Genomic DNA, 20,232 nt, shown 5'->3' with positions numbered 1-20,232 from the left:
ACTAGAAACTGACATCCTAGCAGTTACTAAAAATTACAGCGGATGCTCATTATGCATTAGTTTAGATTAGAACTTACAAAAATAGAACTTAACAATGGCAGCAAAGGAGATTTAGGGACCTGCTGATAGGTAACTTTACATACATGCTCAAAAGCAGAGTCACAAAATGTAGCTACAAAGGGACACTGCCACCACATGTATCAGACAGTGCTTTTCCAAACATGGGGTGCATTTAAACCACCAGAAGTTTGTTTGTTTGTTTGTTACTGTGTGCAAAACTAAAGTCATGTGTCTCTGCTCTAAGCACAATGATTTGGAAATAGATGTAACTTCCTTTAAGCAAATGTAATTAGGATTTTCACCTTAATTAGTCCATTTGTTCTTACTGGAAGATGCTAACCTTTCCTACCATAGCTAACCAATGGTTACCAAATGTTAGGCATACAACTTTGGATATGAACCCTCTCCCTAGGTTGGGATGTGTAGCTAAGCAGTTGTGCCCCAGCCCGTTGGTTGTCCTTCAAGTCATAGGCACACATATACCCAAAAATGCGTAAATGCAGAAGCAAAAAACTGCACTAGCACTTGGTGGTCTCAGTAGGGCACAATACTGTAATGAAATTACATCAACCCCCTGCTCCCCTAGTGTCTCCTTAATGTAATTGCTTCCTGCTTCTCCCATGGGATGTTGTGATAATGAGATTTCAGAACAAGTGCTTCTCGCAGGGTCGCCATGAGATTTCAAAGATGGTAAAGAAACCTAAAATTGAAATGCTACCTACATGAGCACATATACTTTCCGTTAACTAGAACTTAGGAAAGTTTTACGCCATTGTAATTTTCACTCCTTACATTTTGGATTGTTCTGCACATAGAACTGCAGAGTAGGAAGGGACCCCAAGGGTCATCCAGTCTAACCCCCTGCAATCTCAGCTAAAGCATCCATGACAGATGACCAACCTCTGCTGAAAAAACTTCTAAGGAAGGAGCGTCCACAACTTCCTGAGGGAGACCTTTCTCTTTTGAAGTAAAGGCAAAGGCAGCACTGAAGAACCATACAAAGTTTACATGTATCTAAATTGGGGTTTCCCAAACTTGGGTCTCCGGCTGTTTTGGGACTACAACTCCCATCATCCCTAGATAGCAGGACCTGTGGTCAAAGATGATGGGAATTGCAGTCCAAAAAAATACAGTGGGACCTCAGGTTAAGAACTTAATTCGTTCTGGAGATCCATTCTTAACCTGAAACTGTTCTTAACCTGAGGTACCACTTTAGCTAATGGGGCCTCCCGTGCTGCTGCTGCACGATTTCTGTCCTCATCCTGAGGTAAAGTTCTTAACCCGAGTATTTTTGGGTTAGCGGAGTCTGTAACCTGAAGCGCCTGTAACCCGAGGTACCACTGTAAATGAAGACCCAAGTTTGGGAAACTCTGATCTAAATGTTACACTTATGTGTGTACAACTTTGCATTGAAGGAAGCGAAGCAGAAAGAGAAACATTCCACTTTAATAGTGACCCTGACAGATGATCTGTTAATTCCAAACTGGTTTGCTGTTAGGGGCAAACAATATATGATGCTGAATGTAGGACTTGGTGTCATGCCTAGCTCTGACTGGGTGCCAGGCATGCAAGGATGAACTAGATGCCTTGCAAGAAAAGGACCTTGAAGAGCAGGCAAGGCCCACTGAGTTCCAGGTTCTCTGAATTGATACCTGAAGGCATGTCAGAGGAGGAGGTGGTGCCATCCCCCAATCCTTGAGAGTGCTGGTGCCAGAAGCTCGGGATCCAGGCCGAAGAGTGATGAAAAGTATCTAGGGACCCCAGAGTCAGTACGCTACCTATGAGTAGGGGGTTTACAGGTGTATAAGCAATTACTGATACTCCTTCACTGCCAGCAGCTGTGGTTAGGCTGCAGTTGAGAAGGCCAGAATATATATAAGGCCTCTTTCCCAAGTCTTCCTGTTATTGGAAGCATCCCAGGGATCTGGTTAGTTCCCGCTTGCTGTGTTGTACCTTGTGAGAGAAACCTTGGACTGTTTGTGGCCATAGCATTGGAATCATGATATGTCTTAAATGGACGCTTGGTTTGTTTGGACATGGTTTGTATGGTGAGAGGCAGGGCTTTTCTTCAGCCGGAACTCACTAGAACCCAGTTCTGGCACCTCTCAGGTGGGTGCCATTGCCATTATAAGAGAAGCAATGATTCTTCAACATCAATTTCGTTGGAATGGTCATGTTGTGTGGATGCCCGAATATCGTCTTCTAAAGCTGCTCTATTCCGAACTCAAAAATGGAAAGCGTAATGCTGGTGGTCAACAAAGGAGGTTTAAAGACACTCTCAAGGCAAATCTTTAAAAATGTAGTATAAACACAGAGAACTGGGAAAAACTGGCCTGCAAGTGCTCCAGTTGGAGAACAGCCTTTACCAAAGGTGCTGTGGGCTTTGAAGACGCTTGAACTCAGGATGAAAGAGAGAAATGTGCTAAGAGGAAGGCACGCTTGGCAAACCCTCACTGTGATCAACTCTTGCCTGGAAACCAATGTCTCCATGGTGGAAGGACGTGGGAGTCCAGAATTGGCCTCCACAGTTACGGACTCGCTGTTAAGACCGTGTTCATGGAAGACAATCTTACTCAGCTTCGAGGGATTGCCAAAGAAGAAAACGGGAGGCACTCATGAAGAGTTTCGGCACCTTTTTCTAGAAAAATAACACATCCCCTGCAGGCCAAGGGGAGACCACCAGAGTGCGGCACTTTGGAGTCCTAGAGGGTTTGGCGGTAGGGAGAGAAATGCAATAATGGGTGTGGGGTGCTTTTCCTCAGGAATGATATGCACCAAGAGCTTCCATTCTCTTCTATTTCTCTGGAGGCAGGTGGCAGCGGCCTTGTCTCCAGCCGCAGTGATATTACCATTGCAGCTCAGGGCCAGGAGAGGAAGGCCCGGCCCGGCGGGTTAAGATAGGTGAGGCGCCCCTCTTCCTCCTCCTCCTCCTCCCTCCCAAGCGTCGCCAGCCTCTGCGCCAAGCAGCGTAGAGCCGAGGCCCCTCTTCTTCTTCATTGCCGAGGCTGACTTCAGGGGTTTATATTTAGCCCATTGTGTCCAAAGGGAGACTGCAGCGCTCGCAGAACAGACCCGCCGCACGAGCCCAGGGAAGGGGGGAGAAGGCGGGCGCCTAGGTGACAGAGACGGACGAGCCAGGTGGCGCTGCTGCCGACTGCGCAGCGACGGGGCGACGCGGGGAGGCGGCTGCAGGCGGGAGCCCCTCCAGGCTGCGGGCAGGGAGGCGCTGAAGGTGCCGGCGAGGAAGCGCCAAGGAGCAGCAGGCAGGCAGCGGGGAGGAAGGGAGCCGAGCCGAGCAGCCACCCACCGCGGCGGCGGCGGCGGCAGCATCAGTAGCCGCCTGGGTCGGTGCCCTGGGAAAAGATGGTTGCTGCTCACACTTCCCATTCTTCCTCCTCCACCGAGTGGATCGCTTGCCTGGATAAAAGGTACCACCGGCGCCTTTGTGGGTTTTTTTTGGGGTGTGTGTGAGGGAATGGGGTGCACCCTCCTGACTGGGTGTCGTCCCCCTCTTATCCATTCGTTACAGCTGTGGCCTATATAGGCATACATTCAACCCACGAAGCAGCTGGGTGGGAATATCGAAATCCCTGCGCGGGAAGAGGGCGGGGTAGTGGGTTTGCAGGGGACCCCCGTGTTTGTAAGCGGGGGGGGGGGAGCGCTTTCTCCACACGGGTGTATTATCGTGTGTCTCTGGCGAGGTGAGAACAAGCCCCGAGGGGCCACGCGTTTTGCATAGGGGCCGCCTGGGAGATAATGCACGTGCCCGAGGAAAAGGAAACGAAAGGGTTGTTCCCCCCCACCCCCAAGCACCCCATAGGAGCTTCTGGGTCCGCCTCGTGTCTTTCCCGGCTTCCCGCTGCTGCTGGTTCCTGTGAGAGCTCTTGCTGCAAGGCCTGTGCATTTAGGCATTGCTAGCAAGGGAGAAACGGAGAGATCAATAATGCATCTGTGCGTGAGCACCTACCTTGGAGATGGGTCACAAGACTTTGGGTGGGTGGGGTGGTTTTCCAGAAGGCATCTTAGTGTAAGATATGATCACTATGTCCATCTATATTATTATTTATTTAGCATCTTCTGCAGCGTGACATATATATATACACACACACACACACACACACACACACACAGTGGTACCTCAGGTTACAGACACTTCAGGTTACAGACTCTGCTAACCCAGAAATAATACCTCAGGTTAAGAACCTTGCTTCAGGATGAGAACAGAAATTGTGCAGCCGCGGCAGCGGGAGGCCCCATTAGCTAAAGTGGTGCTTCAGGTTAAGAATGGACCTCCAGAACGAATTAAGTTCTTAACCCGAGGTACCAATGTCACACTGCAGAAGTTGCTCAATCTCTCTCTCTCTCTCTTTATCCGCTAACTTTTCCAGAATGATGTTTCAGTTGTGGGATGGTAATAGTGTATAAAAAAGAGGGGCATCGTGAGGACATAGGCCATTGCATTATGCCTGGTCAGATTGTCCAGGGATGTCTAATCTGACTGGCAGAGAGATTCTCCGGAGTTTCAGGCAGATTGACCCTGTGGGTTAGGGGGGAATGCTGTCCTTGGGAAGCCCTAAAAAGGTGATATTCATGTATAACCTGACTCCATATTCTTAATTTGTTGGTGTGGGTTGATTTTATTGTGTGGCTTGATTTCGTAGGAAAGCGAAGATGCAGTGGTGAGATGGACTTAGCTGGCCTTTCCGCCCCTGAAATGAGATGGTTCTGTATGAACTTGGGCTCCCTGGTGTATCTATGTAGTGTGTTATACTGCTATACTATATACACATACCCTTTGTGGTATATTCCAAAAATGATTCAGTCAAACAAGGAGGCCACTTGGCATCTCATATGCTTGAAGACCACGCACCAAGCTGCATGCATGCAGCTGCTCACAACATGGATCCTATCGCTCACCATGGTGGATTTCACCACCCCATCACAATCCACAACAACTGTGGTTAGTGAGGTGGAATCGGCAGATTGGTGTGGTGTGAGGAGTTAGGCAGGAGAGTCTTGTTGCCAAGGCCCACCTGCAACCATTCTCGGTTTTCAAGAAGACATGGCAGGGTCACTTGTTCCAGATGACTGGCCCTCTGGCTTAGAGCAGGGGGTTCCCAAACACTAGCCCATGGGCCGCTGCTTCATTCAGGTAGTTCAGTGTGTCTGTTAATTTGTGGCTGAAGTCAAGAGATGGCACATACATTGTTTTAAATATATTGATTTGTAATTGTATATTTTTCGCTGCTTTTATTCCTTGCGTTGTTTTATGACAAATGCATGTTATACAATAAAATGAAGCCTGTAAGAAATGAAAGGAATAAAAAGACCGCGTTGAAAGGACTGCATCTGGCACTGCACATTGCAATTACTACAACAGGTGTAAAAATCTGCCAAGACCTGCAGCAATTGGCAAGTGGTCCATGGTGGTGGTGGTGGTGGTGGTGGGAGTTCTTGTACCGCTGGCTTAAAGCCCATAGTGCAGGTGAGAATACCGGTACCTTTATTACTGCGCCCACCGATACAAGTATGCCAACTCTCCCCTTGTTACTTCCATTTTCTCTCGGGATTTGAATTCCCATTTTAAAAAATCCCGTGAGTTAACATCTCCTCTTACCTGACTACATTCCTGGAGATTTATCCTTTCTCCTTCACATGAAAGTGAAAGATCTCTCTACCTCATGTCAGTAAAAGCCAAGTTGGTAACAGAATGACACTCATCACTTCATTCTCTTCCCCACCTTAAAGTTTCTTAAATGATTTCTTCATCATCATGGGCCACAAATGTGATTGTTCCCGGATTCTGTCAGGCAGGGTAATTTCACTTTGGATCTGATTTTTGGTTTGGCAATAAACAATACGTTGTTAGTCACTGTTCATTAACACTGATTGATGGGTGAAAAGAGAGTAGTAAAGCAAATTTTTTTCTTAAAGCACCTGAATTATTATTGGGGATTGGATATGGCAAAAAAAGGACTAGTGTGATCTCATCCTATCACCGGCAGTCACATGATAGGCATCTTGCAGTGTGCACCATTCACGACCTTAGCTGATCATACTGATTATAAAATTGATTTCAGTAGGTTATAGCTCTTCAGCTGTTTCCCTAAATTTATTGTTGAGCGTTTTTCAGGTAAATGGTGCATATTTATTCGGGAGTATGGCTTTCACTGAGTATGGCTGCATGCACACCAAGCCTTTGCTTCCCCTAAAGTATCCTGGGAAGTATAGTTTTTGAAGGTGCTGGGAATTGGCTCTTTGAGGGAATAAACTGCAGTTCCCAGTATTCTTTGAAAGAAGCCATGTGTTCTGCTCTAAATGCGCTTTGAGTGTTTGGTGTGTATGCAGCCTTCAAAGCGCATTTAGAGCACATAGCTTCTTTCAGTGCATGGTGTTTATGCAGCCTTCAGTGGGGCTTACTCCCAGGTAAGTGTGTATACTGTGTGTGGCATTAAGAGTTAAGGCCCTGTGCAGCATATGGGATTGCAGCCCACAGAGTCGTGCCTCATACTGTACAGATCTGAAAATACCAGAGAGGGAGAAATAATGTGAGACAAGGCTGTGGTGTGAGGAAGGCCTATGATAATAGCAACATCACAGAAGCTAAGCTGGTATGAGTCTGATGAAGACCTCCTTGGGAGTTCTGCATGAGTGCTGTTGAAGAAAGGCAGCTTATCAAAGAAATTGCTTTCCATGCTAAACAGCACAGCTGTTATTTTTGGCTGACAGTAACTTGCTTATAACCACAACCTAATTTAGCCCAGTTTGGTTCCAAAAGAACGGGTACCTTTCCACCCAGCACTTCGTGTCTCAAAGAGGGAGGCTGCTAGGTTGTAAACTCTCTTGCCTCCAGAGTAGTGGGCAAACATCAGTCTTGTAGGAACTGCTTCGTATTTTACTAGAACCCTGATGTATGCCTGTCAAAGCCATATTCAAAATGGTGGCACAGTGAGCAAAGCTGATGGGCTACTGCATCCCAATTGAAATAAATAAAAGCCACCTCAGAAGATCTCAAAACCAGGGCAGGCTTGGATACCCTGGACCCAAGCCCATGTAGGGCTTTGTAGCTCATAACCAGCACTTTGAATTGAGCCTGGAAACTGACAAGTGGAGCAGTTACAACAAGGAGTTTGTGTTCCTCTTGTAACTGGCTCTGGTCAGCAATCTGACTGCAGGATCTTGGACCTGCTGAATTGGCCCAACACTTTGTAAAGGTAGCCCCATGTAGCTCATCTTACTGTCATCCAAATGGGATGAAAATAAAGCTGTTCAGATATTTGGACCCTAAGTTGTTTAGGGCTATAAAGCACCGGGACAAATTGGGCCTGGAAATAAATAAGCAGTCGGTGTAACTCTTCAATGTGTAATATGGCTCCATTTCCCCACACCGGATTTGTTGTAGCTGAATTCTTCAGCAGTCGTATTTGAGGGCAGCACCACATCTAATGAATTGCAGCTCTTGTGCAAGAGCCTCTGGTTGGTTATGTACACCTGAGGCTGATTCCCTCATCCCTTGAAGAAGGCAGGGTTTGATCCTGGGAGCCATGACCCTAAGAGACCAGAACTGAAATCTCTTTAAATCAGAGTTGAAGACTGGATGTATGTGAGCCCAACATGTATTCCCAGCTTGCTAGGCTATGGTTTACTAAGCTAGGAACTTTGTGTCCAAAAGTAGTGAGGTACTCTTGTGTCTCAGTACTCTTACTAATTCAATGCTTAGAAGATCAAAGTTAAGAGCACAGCATCCCCTCATTGCAAAGTAAGTCTTCCAGACTTCTTGCTGGGGTCTAAAAAAGAACGGCCACATTTACATCTTTGTTTTATAGAATTTAAGATAATGCATGTACCAAATGAACGATGATGTTCAAAGATCACACCATATACAGTTCCATACAATGAAGTATATATTAATTCTTAGGCTCTCTTTGCAGTTTTCAGAACCTGCAGTGCCTTTTGCCAGCTCTTGTGCTTGCCTACAGGAGCTGATCACAGAAGAAACCATGTAATGCCACTGTCCTGGTGTGTCAATAATGTTATGATCCTTGCTTGGCTTTTCATGAATTATTTAAAGATTGAGGGTTGCTTTGAGGACACAGTGAACTGAGCTAGTCCTTTGCGGTGTGACCTTTGTTTGAGTGTACCTTTGGAAAATGAATATATAAGTACAGCATTAACGATAAAACAAACAGATGGTGCATGCAAAATGCATGTGATTATGTGCAGGCTCTATGTGCTTTACAAGGAGGAAAAAGGTAGCCAGAGCAACAAATGTGTGTGTTTGTGGGGAAGCTTCAGAGGTTTTCCAGGTGCTAGGTGAAGTCCTCAAGGATGCCATTGCGACGATTGGCATCATGCTGACAACTCCAAGACTTGAGGAATGGTAATGCTGGACAGGATTGTTGCCAATCTGTATTATTGGCCTGATTATTATTATTATTATTTGCCTGATGTAGGGATATGGCTGGCGCTGTGGTCTAAACCACTGAGCCTCTTGGGCTTGCCAATCAGAAGGTTGGCAGTTCGAAACCCTGCGACGGAGTGCGCTCCCGTTGCTTGGTTCCAGCTCCTGCCCACCTATCAGTTTGAAAGCACGCCAGTGCAAATAGATAAATAGGTACCACTGCGGTGGGAAGGTAAACAGCGTTTCCATGCGCTCTGGTTTCCGTCACGGTGTTCTGTTGCGTCAGGAGCGGTTTAGTCATGCTGGCCACATGACCCGGAAAGCTGTCTATGGACAAATTTCGGCTCCCTCGGCCTGAGAGTGAGATGAGCTCTGCAATCCCATAGTCACCTTTGACTGGACTTAACCGTCCAGGGGTCCTTTACCTTTACCTACTTGCCTGATAATAAGTAAGAGCAGATCAAACCAGGCTGCACCAAGTCTTAATTAAGCAGATTTAATTGAACTTGATACAGATTTAATGAAAACCTGACACACATTCGTTGTATCAAATCAAATCCGTTTATTGTGAGGACCATGCCTGTACACAAACATCAACACAACAATAGTTAAAAAATATTAAAATTCATTACATACTACGCCAACAAAACCTTCATCCCACAAAATAGAAAGAGAGGGAAAACAAGCAACGAGTTAAACAGACGATGAAGGGGTCTTTACATTGTCATCCATAAATCTTTCCCTGGCTTTCATGGCCTTCATCACAAAAACCGCTACCACATGGGTAATACGTGGGTTTGCATCAACTAACAAAAATTTTACTCTATCTTAAGGATTGGTTATAGAGTTGGGTATAATTTGCAGCAATGCGTCTCTAAAGCCCGAGTAGATGGGGCAATAGAGGAGGTAATGTGTAAGATCCTCTTTAATTTTCATAAGGCAAGGGCATAAACGATGTTCTACTGGGGTTTTTGTGAATCTACCGGTCAGATATGCAGTTGGCAGTGTTTGAAACCGTGCCATAGTAAAAGCTCTCCGAAGGGTGGGATCAGTGATCTCCACCAAGTAGTTGGCACAGATTTTGACTGCTTTTACTCGGGGAAACCAGTAGGAAAACCCAGAGTTTTTTATCTTTGTGGAGTCCAAAAAGGCGTCTTTTTCAAAGATCCATTCCCGAACTTTATCAGGGCTCCACAATTTGAGGGTATTAAACTCAGGTAGGTTGTATCTGGATAGGATATCTAGTAGGTTTTTATGCCAAGTAGTATTATTTTGTAATGATACAAAGGCTTGTTTAGCCAATAAGGTGTTCGGGGCATCTGTGAGGTTGGACATTCGTTGTATTTGCAACTGGGTGCGCCAATTACACTCCTCCTGCCTTGCAGGTTAGATGTGGGAGTTTTGCTTTTCAAATTAAAAATGGTTAGACAAATGGTTAGCAGATCTTCCAATAGAGAAAATGAGGCACTTGTCCATTGGTTGCTTTGTCTTAGCTCTTGGTATGTTGCTTAGTAGTGATAAATTCTTTTCGTTGTCCTAATATTGCACTTGAGAAAAAAGAAAGATCATCATTATTAATTATTTTAAAAAGGATACAGGCTGATGCTTCCCCGATCCACAAAAAATCCTGACTAATCCCAATGAAGATTTATTATTTATAAAAAAATACTGATATACCACAGTATCATGAAAATATATCACAGCATGTTTGCAACAATATAGAAACGTAAAGCCAGACAATAAGATTATAAAATGTTTAAAACAAGGCCACAGCAAAAAAATAAATTAAAAACAAATATTGATAGACTATTGTGGGTGATGCCTAATTAATCACCTGCATAGGCCTTGGTGGAATAGAAAAGTTTTTAGTAGGCGTTAAAAATTTGGCACAGAAGGCACCCACTGAATATTTATTGGCAAAGTATTTCACAAGACTAGACTAATGGCACTAAAGACTCAGTTTCTTGTTGTTGTTGATGAGCCTCATCAACTGGGGGAGAGATGACCAACGACGCTCTGAGCAACTTGGGTTCAGCCAACTCCTGAGGTATCCTGGCCCCAAGTTGTTCAGGACTTCGTGAATCCTTACAAATTATTTGTAAAACAACAAATGGCAAACGATAGTCTGAAGAGGCAAGGTAACAGGGTGACCAGAGGTGGACAGTGGCTTTGTAGGAAGCCCCTGAGCCATGACTGGTGCATTTTAAAATGGTGGGGAGGGGGAGAGATCCAGAGTTAGACGTTACTGGAGTATTCTGAGCATGTAGCAAGAAAAAGCCATAGTTGTGCTGGGGCTTGGAAATGTTCAGAGAGACTCAGCAGCCTAGCACAACCACGAGGCTCTCTTCCCCCACTTGCCTGCAGCAGCCTCAGAGGGAAGCCTTTGCGTTATTGCAGCACTGAGCTTCCGGGACTCTCTGAGCATCCTATCCAAAACGGCAAGGCTTAGCAATCCTGTCTGGAACTGAATTTTTATGCTCGGCTACAGAGGCACTCTTGAGTGGCTCAGCATTCTAGTGCCAAAATGAATGGCAGCTTTCCTTTTCTGGCTTGCACCTCAAGGACGGACACGATCTCTGTTGATGCGCGAGGCGTCCAAAATGCTCAGAGCGCCACTGAAGTAAAGCACAACCAATCCTAATGCCCCCTTCCTCAGTTCCCACGTTGTGAAGGAAGTCTGGGGGTTGTTTTGTCATGGTTACCAGCGGGCGATGGAGGAATACTTGCCATGAAAGGTCTGGTAAGCAGAATTGTGTACCCTTTGCAGAATAAAATTCTGAGTTTCCCATTGCAAAACCCCTAGGGAAACCCAACAAAACATTTAGCAGATGCTGACCTAAAATTTATGAATGGGGCTGAAGATACTGTAGTTACTAATCTGGGGCCTACTCTGATCAAACTGAAATACTTGAAGTCCCTTTGATTTCAATCAAAAGGTTAAGTAGGTGTAATAAAGTGTAAAAGCATGCTTACAAGTAATTAATTTGTTGCTGGTTCAATTAGGCTCAGTAAGTTTGTTTTAAGTTATTCCAATTACAGGGTTTTTTTTTAAGCCCACAAGCTGACTTCTGACACCATTTATAAAAACAGCTTGACCATAAATCAATTTTCTCTTGAGATTTTCAGCCTGCAAGAATTTTTTTTTAAAGGTTTATGAGGTTTCAGCAGAGTAGTAATCACTAGATTTGTAGCTAAGTGCTTTCCTGACAAAGTGGTATCTGTCCCACAAAAGCTTATGCCCACAAGTATTTTAAGCATCACAGGACTCTTAATTTGCTCTTTTTGTTTGGAATCTCTGGATTTTAATTTGATTTCACACTTGAGTTTGTAAGAGAGTCTAAATCAGTGGTCTCCAGCTGTTTTTGGACTAGAGTTTCCATCATCCCTGACCACTGGTCTTGCTAGCTAGCGATGATGGGAGTTGTCATCCAAAAACAGCTACACACACACACACACACACACACACAATGAGTGGACTCCCTACCTTTCTACCTGTGTCAGCGTTGACACAATGCTGCAGGTATCCTGACCATAGCTGTCAACTTACAGATTTGAAAATAAGGGACCAGCAGCCAAAATAAGGGACCTGCAGCCTCACCTGTTCCAGGCACTCCAGTCTTCCTGTCCTCCTGCAGTCTGGTCAAACTCATGCTGGTAGCTTCGAGAACACTGTCCAACCAACTTTGTAACCAGAGGTTCAACTGAATAGAATCTGAATCACATGCACCACAAGGCCTATGCAGCCTCAACTTAAGATGGCTCTCCGGCCTGGCTTTGCATTGCAAAGTTTGCAGCAGCACATGCAACAAAATGGTGTCCAGCATTCAAAACCCTCTTCAGCTTGCATTAACTAGCCACACACAAGGCATGCAAGCTCCACCCCCCAGTCGTTCTTAGACTTCTTATTGGGTGAGCAACACAGCCAAGAAACACAGTTGGAGCCTCCCTCCTCCCTGGCCGGCAGGGAGGGAGGGAGAGGGAGAGGAGCTGCTTCCTTTGAAATTTAAGGGACATTTAAGGGACATCTATCAATAAAGGACATCTATCAATAAGGGACAGCAGTGGGACATGGCGCTGGAATAAGGGACTGTCCCTTCAAATAGGGGACACTTGACAGCTATGATCCTGACCACATTTCAGAGATACAATAAACATAATTTTTCATGGTGCACTAATGCTTGCTTCTTTTAAGGCAGCTTGCAGTTTAAGCACTGTTCATATACTATAAGCAGATTGCCACCATTGATTGCTTGATGATGGCACTTGTGCAGACAAACAGTGATGAAGCCTGAATTTTCTGGTCTGTGAAGAAATAATCAACTGACCGTTTATTATTTAATTAGCAGTTAAATAATTGCCATTACAACTTCCAGCCGTTCTTCTGAAAACTTGGACAAACCGTTGGCAGTTCAAAAACAGTCAGGCAAAAAGAGTTTCTTTGGTTCAGGCAGACTCTTAAAGAATCTGTGGTGGATCTTAGAGTTCATCTCATACAGTGTCTTTCATGTGCATTGAGTTCTTTTTCAACTAGAGCAGCTCGCACAGGTACAGGTTGCAGATTGTTTCTGGGGCCATGCAGTTGCCTTGCTGCTGCAACTGATCAAGAGCGGAATTTCTTATCAGAGCCAGAATTCAGTAGCCAAAGAACCTTAACCCATCCATACAGAACCACCCAGAATCTGTCTGGAAAGATAGGCTTGTAGGTATTTTATTTATTTAAGACCCCACCTTTTAATTTTACACACACATACACAATAGGCAGCTTTCAGCAATAAATAATACATATATTAACACCTGAATAGGCAAAAAATCAACATCAGATAAAATCGGCATCCCTGGGGCTTTTTAAAAAAAGCATCAATTATATTTTATTACTGTATTTTTCACTCTATAAGATGCACTTTTCCCTCCTAAAAAGTAAGGGGAAATGTGTGTGCGTCTTATGGAGCAAATGCAGGCTGCACAGCGATCCCTCTTGCTGTTCTGGCTTCTGGGATTCAGAATATTTTTTTCTTGTTCTCCTCCTCCAAAAACTATGTGCGTCTTATGGTCTGGTGTGTCTTACAGAGCGAAAAATACGGTACATTTCAGCATTTCTAGCATACACAGTCAAAACACGGTTACATCTTTTTTCTTATTTTTGTCGACTTCCCACCTCATTTGTTGTTTCTCCCCTTCTGCTGCACCTTAGCTTCTAAATCGGCATCTCTGTTTATTAAGAGCATGGACAAACACACACACAAACACAGAGTCTTAAAACAGAGAAAGGTTTGGTGTCAGATTAACATTTCTAGAGAGGGAATTCCACAGCCTGGCACCACTCTGGAAAGGGCCTTGTTGATGATTGTCACATGCCTAACCCCCGAGGTTGGGGACATCTGGATATGACCTTAACTGTCAAGTCAGGTTCATGTGAGAGCTGGTGGTCCTTGAGATATCAGGGCTGTAACTCAACAATAGAACACCTGCTTGGCATGAAGAAGGACTTGGATATCCATTGCCTATGCAAACTGGGCTGTGGCCGACTCTTCACTGAAATGCTGGGGAACTGCTGATAGTCAATGGTATAAGGCAGCTTCCTATGTACTTATGCATAGCCTCAGAAACCAAAGTGAGAATGGTTAGCGTTGCCATTTGTTAAGAGAACAAAGTTTCTGGTGCACTGCAGGGTCCGTACCCCGATCCCCACCGGCAGAAGCGCTTATACAAGTAAACAAAGCAAACATGCTTTACTTGCATATTCTGTACAGGTCACAGAACCCGGCTCTTTTCTCGAGGCAGTGTTTCAGTCTCCCTGGCCTAATTCTCCAGGAGGGTGCTGGAGGTAGAGAGAAACGTTTCTGAAATGGTAGCAGAGGGAAGACATCATCATTTCGAAGCTCCTTCCCTGATCAAGGAAGCACGATGATTTGGGCACATCCGAGGCTGCAGGGCTCATCCCCTTGGGGTTTCAAGATGAGAAGGAATTGTTGGGAATGTGTGGGATGTTACATGTGTGGGCTCCATTCCTGTTCAACTTGTTCATAAGCGATATGAGGACTCCCCTAATAGAGGCTCAAGAAAGGATTCATGCACCCCGCCTAGCACTTTATCGCTGCCCTTTGTTACTGTATGCGGATGACGCAGTCATCCTTTCCTTTTCTAGAGTAGGTCTCAGGAGGGCCTTAAAAATTTTTGGATCGTACTGTAACGCAAATTCCCTTACAATTAATTATGGAAAATCTAAGATCCTAATTTTCTCAAAGAGCCGGAAACTCCATAATTGGAGAATTGATGGGAGAGTCATCGAACAAGTCTATAGATTCCAATACTTGGGAGTTTGGTTACAACATAACCTTAGATGGAAGGCCCATGTAGCCTATGTTACAAATAGAGCCAAAGCTATCTCCTTGGCGATCTTGCGATTCTTCTTCACCGATGGGGCCCTTCATATCCCATCGGCGTTGAAGGTCTTCAAGGCCAAGGTGATCCCGACAATTGCCTATGCCATCTCAATTTGGGGGACTTTTGTCAATCTATCTCACCTAGAGGTTATTCAAAATCAGTTTTTAAGAGGGATATTGAAACTGCCCAACTGTGTAAGTAATACAGCGTTACGCATGGAACTTAATACTGTATCCCTGGAAAACGCTCTGTGGAAGCACATACTTTGTCACTGGTTATCTCTATGGCACAATCTCCCAAACTTGTACTTGATACAATGTATGTGGAGAGATGATTTCCAGAGCCCATGGGTAAAAAATTTACAGCTGAAAATAACGGCAATGGGAATCTCCCCATCCAAATTACTAGAGCAGGACATAGTTCCAGCTAAAAGAACAGTAACCTGTAAACTAGAGGAGATGGAGTTGCAGCAGAAAATGGTCTTGGGCAATGGTACCTGCTCACCTCTAAACCTTGGTTTATCACCCCTCTTAAGGCTCCCAAACTATTTGAATTCCTTAACTTCTTCGGCTCATAGATATGCCTTTGTAAAGGCAAGATTCAACACCTTCCCATCGAACATGCTGAGAAATAGATTCTCCAATGGACAGATATCGCTCTTATGTGATTGTAATTGTGGGGCACCGGAATCGTTGCATCACATAATTTTTGACTGTGCTTTTCACTCATCGGCCAGGAGCAAGTTTCTTGCCCAATATCTAAAGGGAATTGCCGATGATACGAATGAAGCCAAACTGAGATATCTATTAAATGATGATGACCCCCTAAGATCACTCACGGTTGCCAGATTCTTGATCAGTGTCCTATCCCTAAAGAAGAGAAACGGACTCCTGTGTGGCTCGGAAAATCCCTTTAAACCATGATCTATGTTTTAGGATGTAACTAGGTGAATCACCATTGATGTCTTCTATTGATTTGTGAGCAGATGGTGATGGTTATGTTACAAATTTATTGCAACGTATGATGTTGGTCTTTTGTTTTTGTTCTGCTTTGGTTCTTGTCTGTTTTTTGTAAGTTTTGACGGTTTTAAATTTGGAGGTTCAAGTACATTATGTTGGTATGGGAAACTGTCGTGTGACGGGCCAATGGCCGTAATAAAGATCAATCCAATCCAGTTACATGTGTGGGATTGTTAGATGTGTGGGATTGTTACATGCGTTTACATTCCAGCACAGATTGTTGGAGTCTTGTGAGCGGAACATCCGCTCTGTATTGCTTTTGTGTTCTCTCTCTCCGAGAAGAACGACAAGGAAAGAAGCCATGTTTTCTTTGTCCTGATTTATGTACAATAAACGTAGCCTAGTATCCATGCCTCGAGCCAGATCTGTTGGGTGTTTACTCTGCTGAGTAACGTGTGCTCATGCATGCCAGCATGAGTTGCAGACGCACGTCGGAGGAGGATGAGTGATGGATCTCCGCAGCGGCAAGGCTGAGAAGGGGGACACTCCAGCTGGGGCATGTCCATCTAGCTTTCCATCCCCCGGTTCCGACAGGAATGATTAGCAGATTAAAAAAATAAAAACGGCACTGGTTTTAGTGTGTTCGTTGAAAACACATGCTATACTTGTAGGTCCCTCCTGTGAGACTTTGGCACATAATCCCAAAGACTCTTCACATTTTGTGAAGGTTTCCTTAGCTATTGTTTCTGGAAAGCTATTGCGGGGAGGGGTGTAAATTGGCAAAAACAGGGAGGGTAGGGGTGGTGTAGATTCCATCAAGAATGGCCTTCTCCCTTCCATAATAAAATTTGAGCACTGTCCCAAGTACATGCCCCACCGTTTATTACTTCATGCATCTTTGCTGAACGAGAAGCAACATGTGGCAAGTCATTCAAATCCTTCCTCCTTTTGGAATCTGTTATGTACTGAGTTGAATAGGATCCAAAATGCAGCAGTCTGATTGGTCCTAGAACAATAGGATTCAGAATGCAGCAGTCTTACTGGTCCACAGGAGCCACCCAATCCAGCTCCAGATGGAAGTGAATCCGCAACCTGATTGGCCTACAGGAGAATCCCGGAATTAGCCAATCACGTGGGGCCCATTGTGTAAATAATGTGTATAAAGCAGACATTCTGGGGGAACTTCCATTTCTCCTCACCACTATGAGCTGAATAAAGAGCATGAAATCCACTTTCGACTCCAAGTATATTTCAGAATCCTTGCTGATGGAAATGCTCTGGGGATGGGTCAATTGCTGCTGTTTCCTAGACAAGTGAGGACACAAGACATCCACAAGTGCTCTTTGTGAAAGCCGTAACATTTGGAAACAGCTTCCCATGCACTTGGCGCTGATGTAAAGCCTTATAATACCAGCACCAGGAGCTGCCCGGGAAGGTTTGGCTTATCATCCAAACTGGGGATCGGGGCAAAAGCCACTCTTCCTTAACTATGATCTGCAAGGGCAACAGATTGTGCTTAAAGGGGAGGGAGTTTAACCACAATCCTGGATTCAGGTGATATGCTAAATTAATCTTTGCTTAGGTGCCATACCATGCTTTTCTAGAAGGACAGGGGAGAAACGGATGTGAGCTCCTGTCTGGGAGCCAGAATGGTTGAGTGATCCTAGTAAACCAAAGTTTGATTTTGCTGTGATTTGTGAACCAGGCCAGTAAATGGAGATTCTCATTTTTCAATGTTTGCAGGTTGGAGTAATGCATCAGCTGTACTCTTTGGGTTCTTCTAGATTACCTGTTTATTAAGCATTCATCCTGACTTGTTTGCACAAAGCTTACATGATGGTTCCATTGCATCTAGTCTTTATTTAATATTTATTCTGATTCATTTGTGGGAAGGTTGTAAGACAATAAGTATTCATCCTCCATCCATCCTGATTTGTTTGCGGGCTTTTCTAAATCTTCCCATTCATTATTTGTTCATTACTTTTCAACGCATTTTCCCATCACCTTCCTAACCATAAAAACTTCAGTTTCTTTTTAAGAATTGAGTTTGTTGTACTAGGGCGGCAGAGTGCTTTAACCCACTGTGCAAACCTGAATTTATCTGTTTGCTTGAATCCTTGCTGCAAAGCGCTAATAGTCTGGAGCTTCTAAAAAATACCTCTAGAAAAATATTTTCAGTAGCTACTTAAGCATTACAGAATTCTGTGCGGCTCATCAGAGTCGGAGCACTTTTCTGAAGTTCCTAGTTGAAGATATTATCATTTCCTTGCTGTACTGACACTTATAGCCTAGGATGGGTTGGTATTTGTTGCTGAAGGGTTGAGGGTGTGTGTTTGTGTGTGTGTGTATTAATCATCCATAGACTATGGGAAAAGGTAACCTATAAAGAAAAATGAACCCATTATTTGATAGACAGGCAAACATCTCATTTCTGTCCTTGCAGGCCTTTGGAGCGCTCTGGTGAAGATGTGGATATTATATTCACCCGGCTGAAAGAAGTGAAAGCTTTTGAGAAGTTTCATCCAAATCTTCTCCAGCAAATATGTCTCTGTGGCTATTATGAAAATCTGGAAAAGGGAATTACATGTAAGATGTTTTTTCTCTCTTTCTGTGGATAAGAAAATCTCTTAGCAGTAACCAGAAATCACAAGGTCTTTGAATTATTAGAATGTTGGAAGCATAGAACATTCTTTGTAGCAGTGGTTAGTTTGACTACAGTACTGTCGGTCTTGTAAACCTTATTTCCATTTCTGCTATGTAGCTTGCGAAAACTCTTATTTTTAATAGGAAATCCTTTAGTTTTCTGTAAATAAACCCTTTACAGTTGTTAGAATAGACTACAGCAAACTTGGGTCTCCAGCTGTTTTTGGTCTGCAATTCCTATCATCCCTGACCTTGCTAGCTAGGGATGATGGGAGTTGTAGTCCAAAAACAGCCAGAGACCCAAGTTTGGGAAAACTCTGGTCTACAAAATCTTTGCATAGGTGCCTGGTAACACTTGATAACACTGGATAACTTCCAGACTCTGGCTGAGATGCTGCCTTGACAGTGATAAAGGCTAATGACACAGGGAGGACACACAGTTTGCCCCATCATCAGTACTACATCTGTGCATACTTGTCAGTCTTTCCAAATATTATTACCTCCTCTTGGCACTTTGGTTTTCTTAAAAAGCAGCATTGATAAACTACAGCAAAACCTGCAGAATATTATGTACATACATCTGTCACATACAAAGAAAACTGAGCAGGGACACTGTCAAACTATTGAGTCATTGATTGCATCACCAAGGCTTCAGCTATCTGTGGCATAGCCTGTCATGAGGAAGTGTGAATGGCTGGAGGTCTGGCATTAACACCACTGCTATTTACTTAGCTGGTATAGAGGAACGATACCTTGTCAAAAGGATCGTTTGACAGCTCTAACAACCCTTCTGTGTTGCCTTAGGTCAGGGGTCAGCAAACTTTTCCAACAGGGGGCCGGTCCACGGTCCCTCAGGCCTTGTTGGGGGCCGGACTATATTTTGAAGGGGAAAAAAATGAACGAATTCCTATGCCCCACAAATAACCCAGAGATTCATTTTAAATAAAAGCACACATTCTACTCATGTAAAAACACCAGGCAGGCCCCACAAATAACCCAGAGATGCATTTTAAATAAAAGAACACATTCTACCCATGTAAAATACGCTGATTCCCGGACCGTCCGTGGGCCGGATTGAGAAGGTGATTGGGCCGGATCTGGCCCCCGGGCCTTAGTTTGCCTACCCATGCATTAGGTGCTCAGGAAGAGCTGGAACCCAAACTTTCCATTGCCATCCTCTCCATGATGGACCTTTCCAATGGGAAGTGATGTCTTTTAAGTGGCCAGCGTTGTACAGTATGGCAGTTCTTTACGTACAAGGGGAGGTTCCTGATAGGCGTCTAGTGACAGAAGGGCCAGGAGCAGGGCTCTGGATGGAGAAGGAGAAGGGAGAAAGCTGTTACAATGCTAAGATTACTAGAATGCAGCTTAAATATCAAGTGATGACTACTTGTAAACTAGCTATCGCTCATCAATCACCATAGATGGAAAAGTCACATATGGCTTCTAGGTTGCCGTCTGGAGAGACAAGCCACACAGCTCTGAAAGATAATGCCACCACAGTTTCTCCTGACTCAGTCCTGCCCACCCCCCATCTGTTTTCTTGCCTCCCTCTCTCCTGTTTGCTGAAGCAAGAAGGGTTCTTGACTTTCTGTACAGCAGATGGGAGATGAATGTGAGAACAGGACCATAACAGAAGCAAGGTGAGAGAAGCCATGGCTTCATCCTCTTCCACATTTGTGGGACATGACAGTTTTCCAGGATGTGGCCTAATAACCCGGCTCCATCAGTGGCAGACTTGGGCTTTAATATTTTGGTGGCCCCCTGCGCAATGCCAAAATTTGG

General features: G+C 44.5%; 1 protein-coding gene and 1 long non-coding RNA gene across 3 annotated transcripts in view; one reads left to right on the top strand and one right to left on the bottom strand.

The window, feature by feature from the left end:
* LOC308458739 overlaps window positions 1-20,232 on the bottom strand; it is a 395,423-nt gene that overhangs the window by 268,387 nt on the left and 106,804 nt on the right. The window lies entirely within an intron of this gene.
* Window positions 2,993-20,232, top strand: part of RAPGEF4 (Rap guanine nucleotide exchange factor 4) — a 175,495-nt gene continuing 158,255 nt past the window's right edge. The window contains exons 1-2 of one of the 2 annotated variants that reach the window (XM_080973326.1): window positions 2,993-3,488; window positions 18,248-18,390. In XM_080973326.1, coding sequence (XP_080829452.1) covers window positions 3,424-3,488; window positions 18,248-18,390 — 208 coding nt within the window. In that variant the 5' untranslated portion in view covers window positions 2,993-3,423. The remainder of the gene's footprint in view (window positions 3,489-18,247; window positions 18,391-20,232) is intronic. The other variant, XM_080973327.1, reaches the window with a different exon arrangement.

This window comes from Podarcis pityusensis, assembly GCF_964106645.2.
Source record: "Podarcis pityusensis genome assembly, chromosome: 1".
NCBI classification, from domain to species: Eukaryota; Metazoa; Chordata; class Lepidosauria; order Squamata; family Lacertidae; genus Podarcis; species Podarcis pityusensis.
This window is presented reverse-complemented; position numbering and strand designations above follow the sequence as displayed.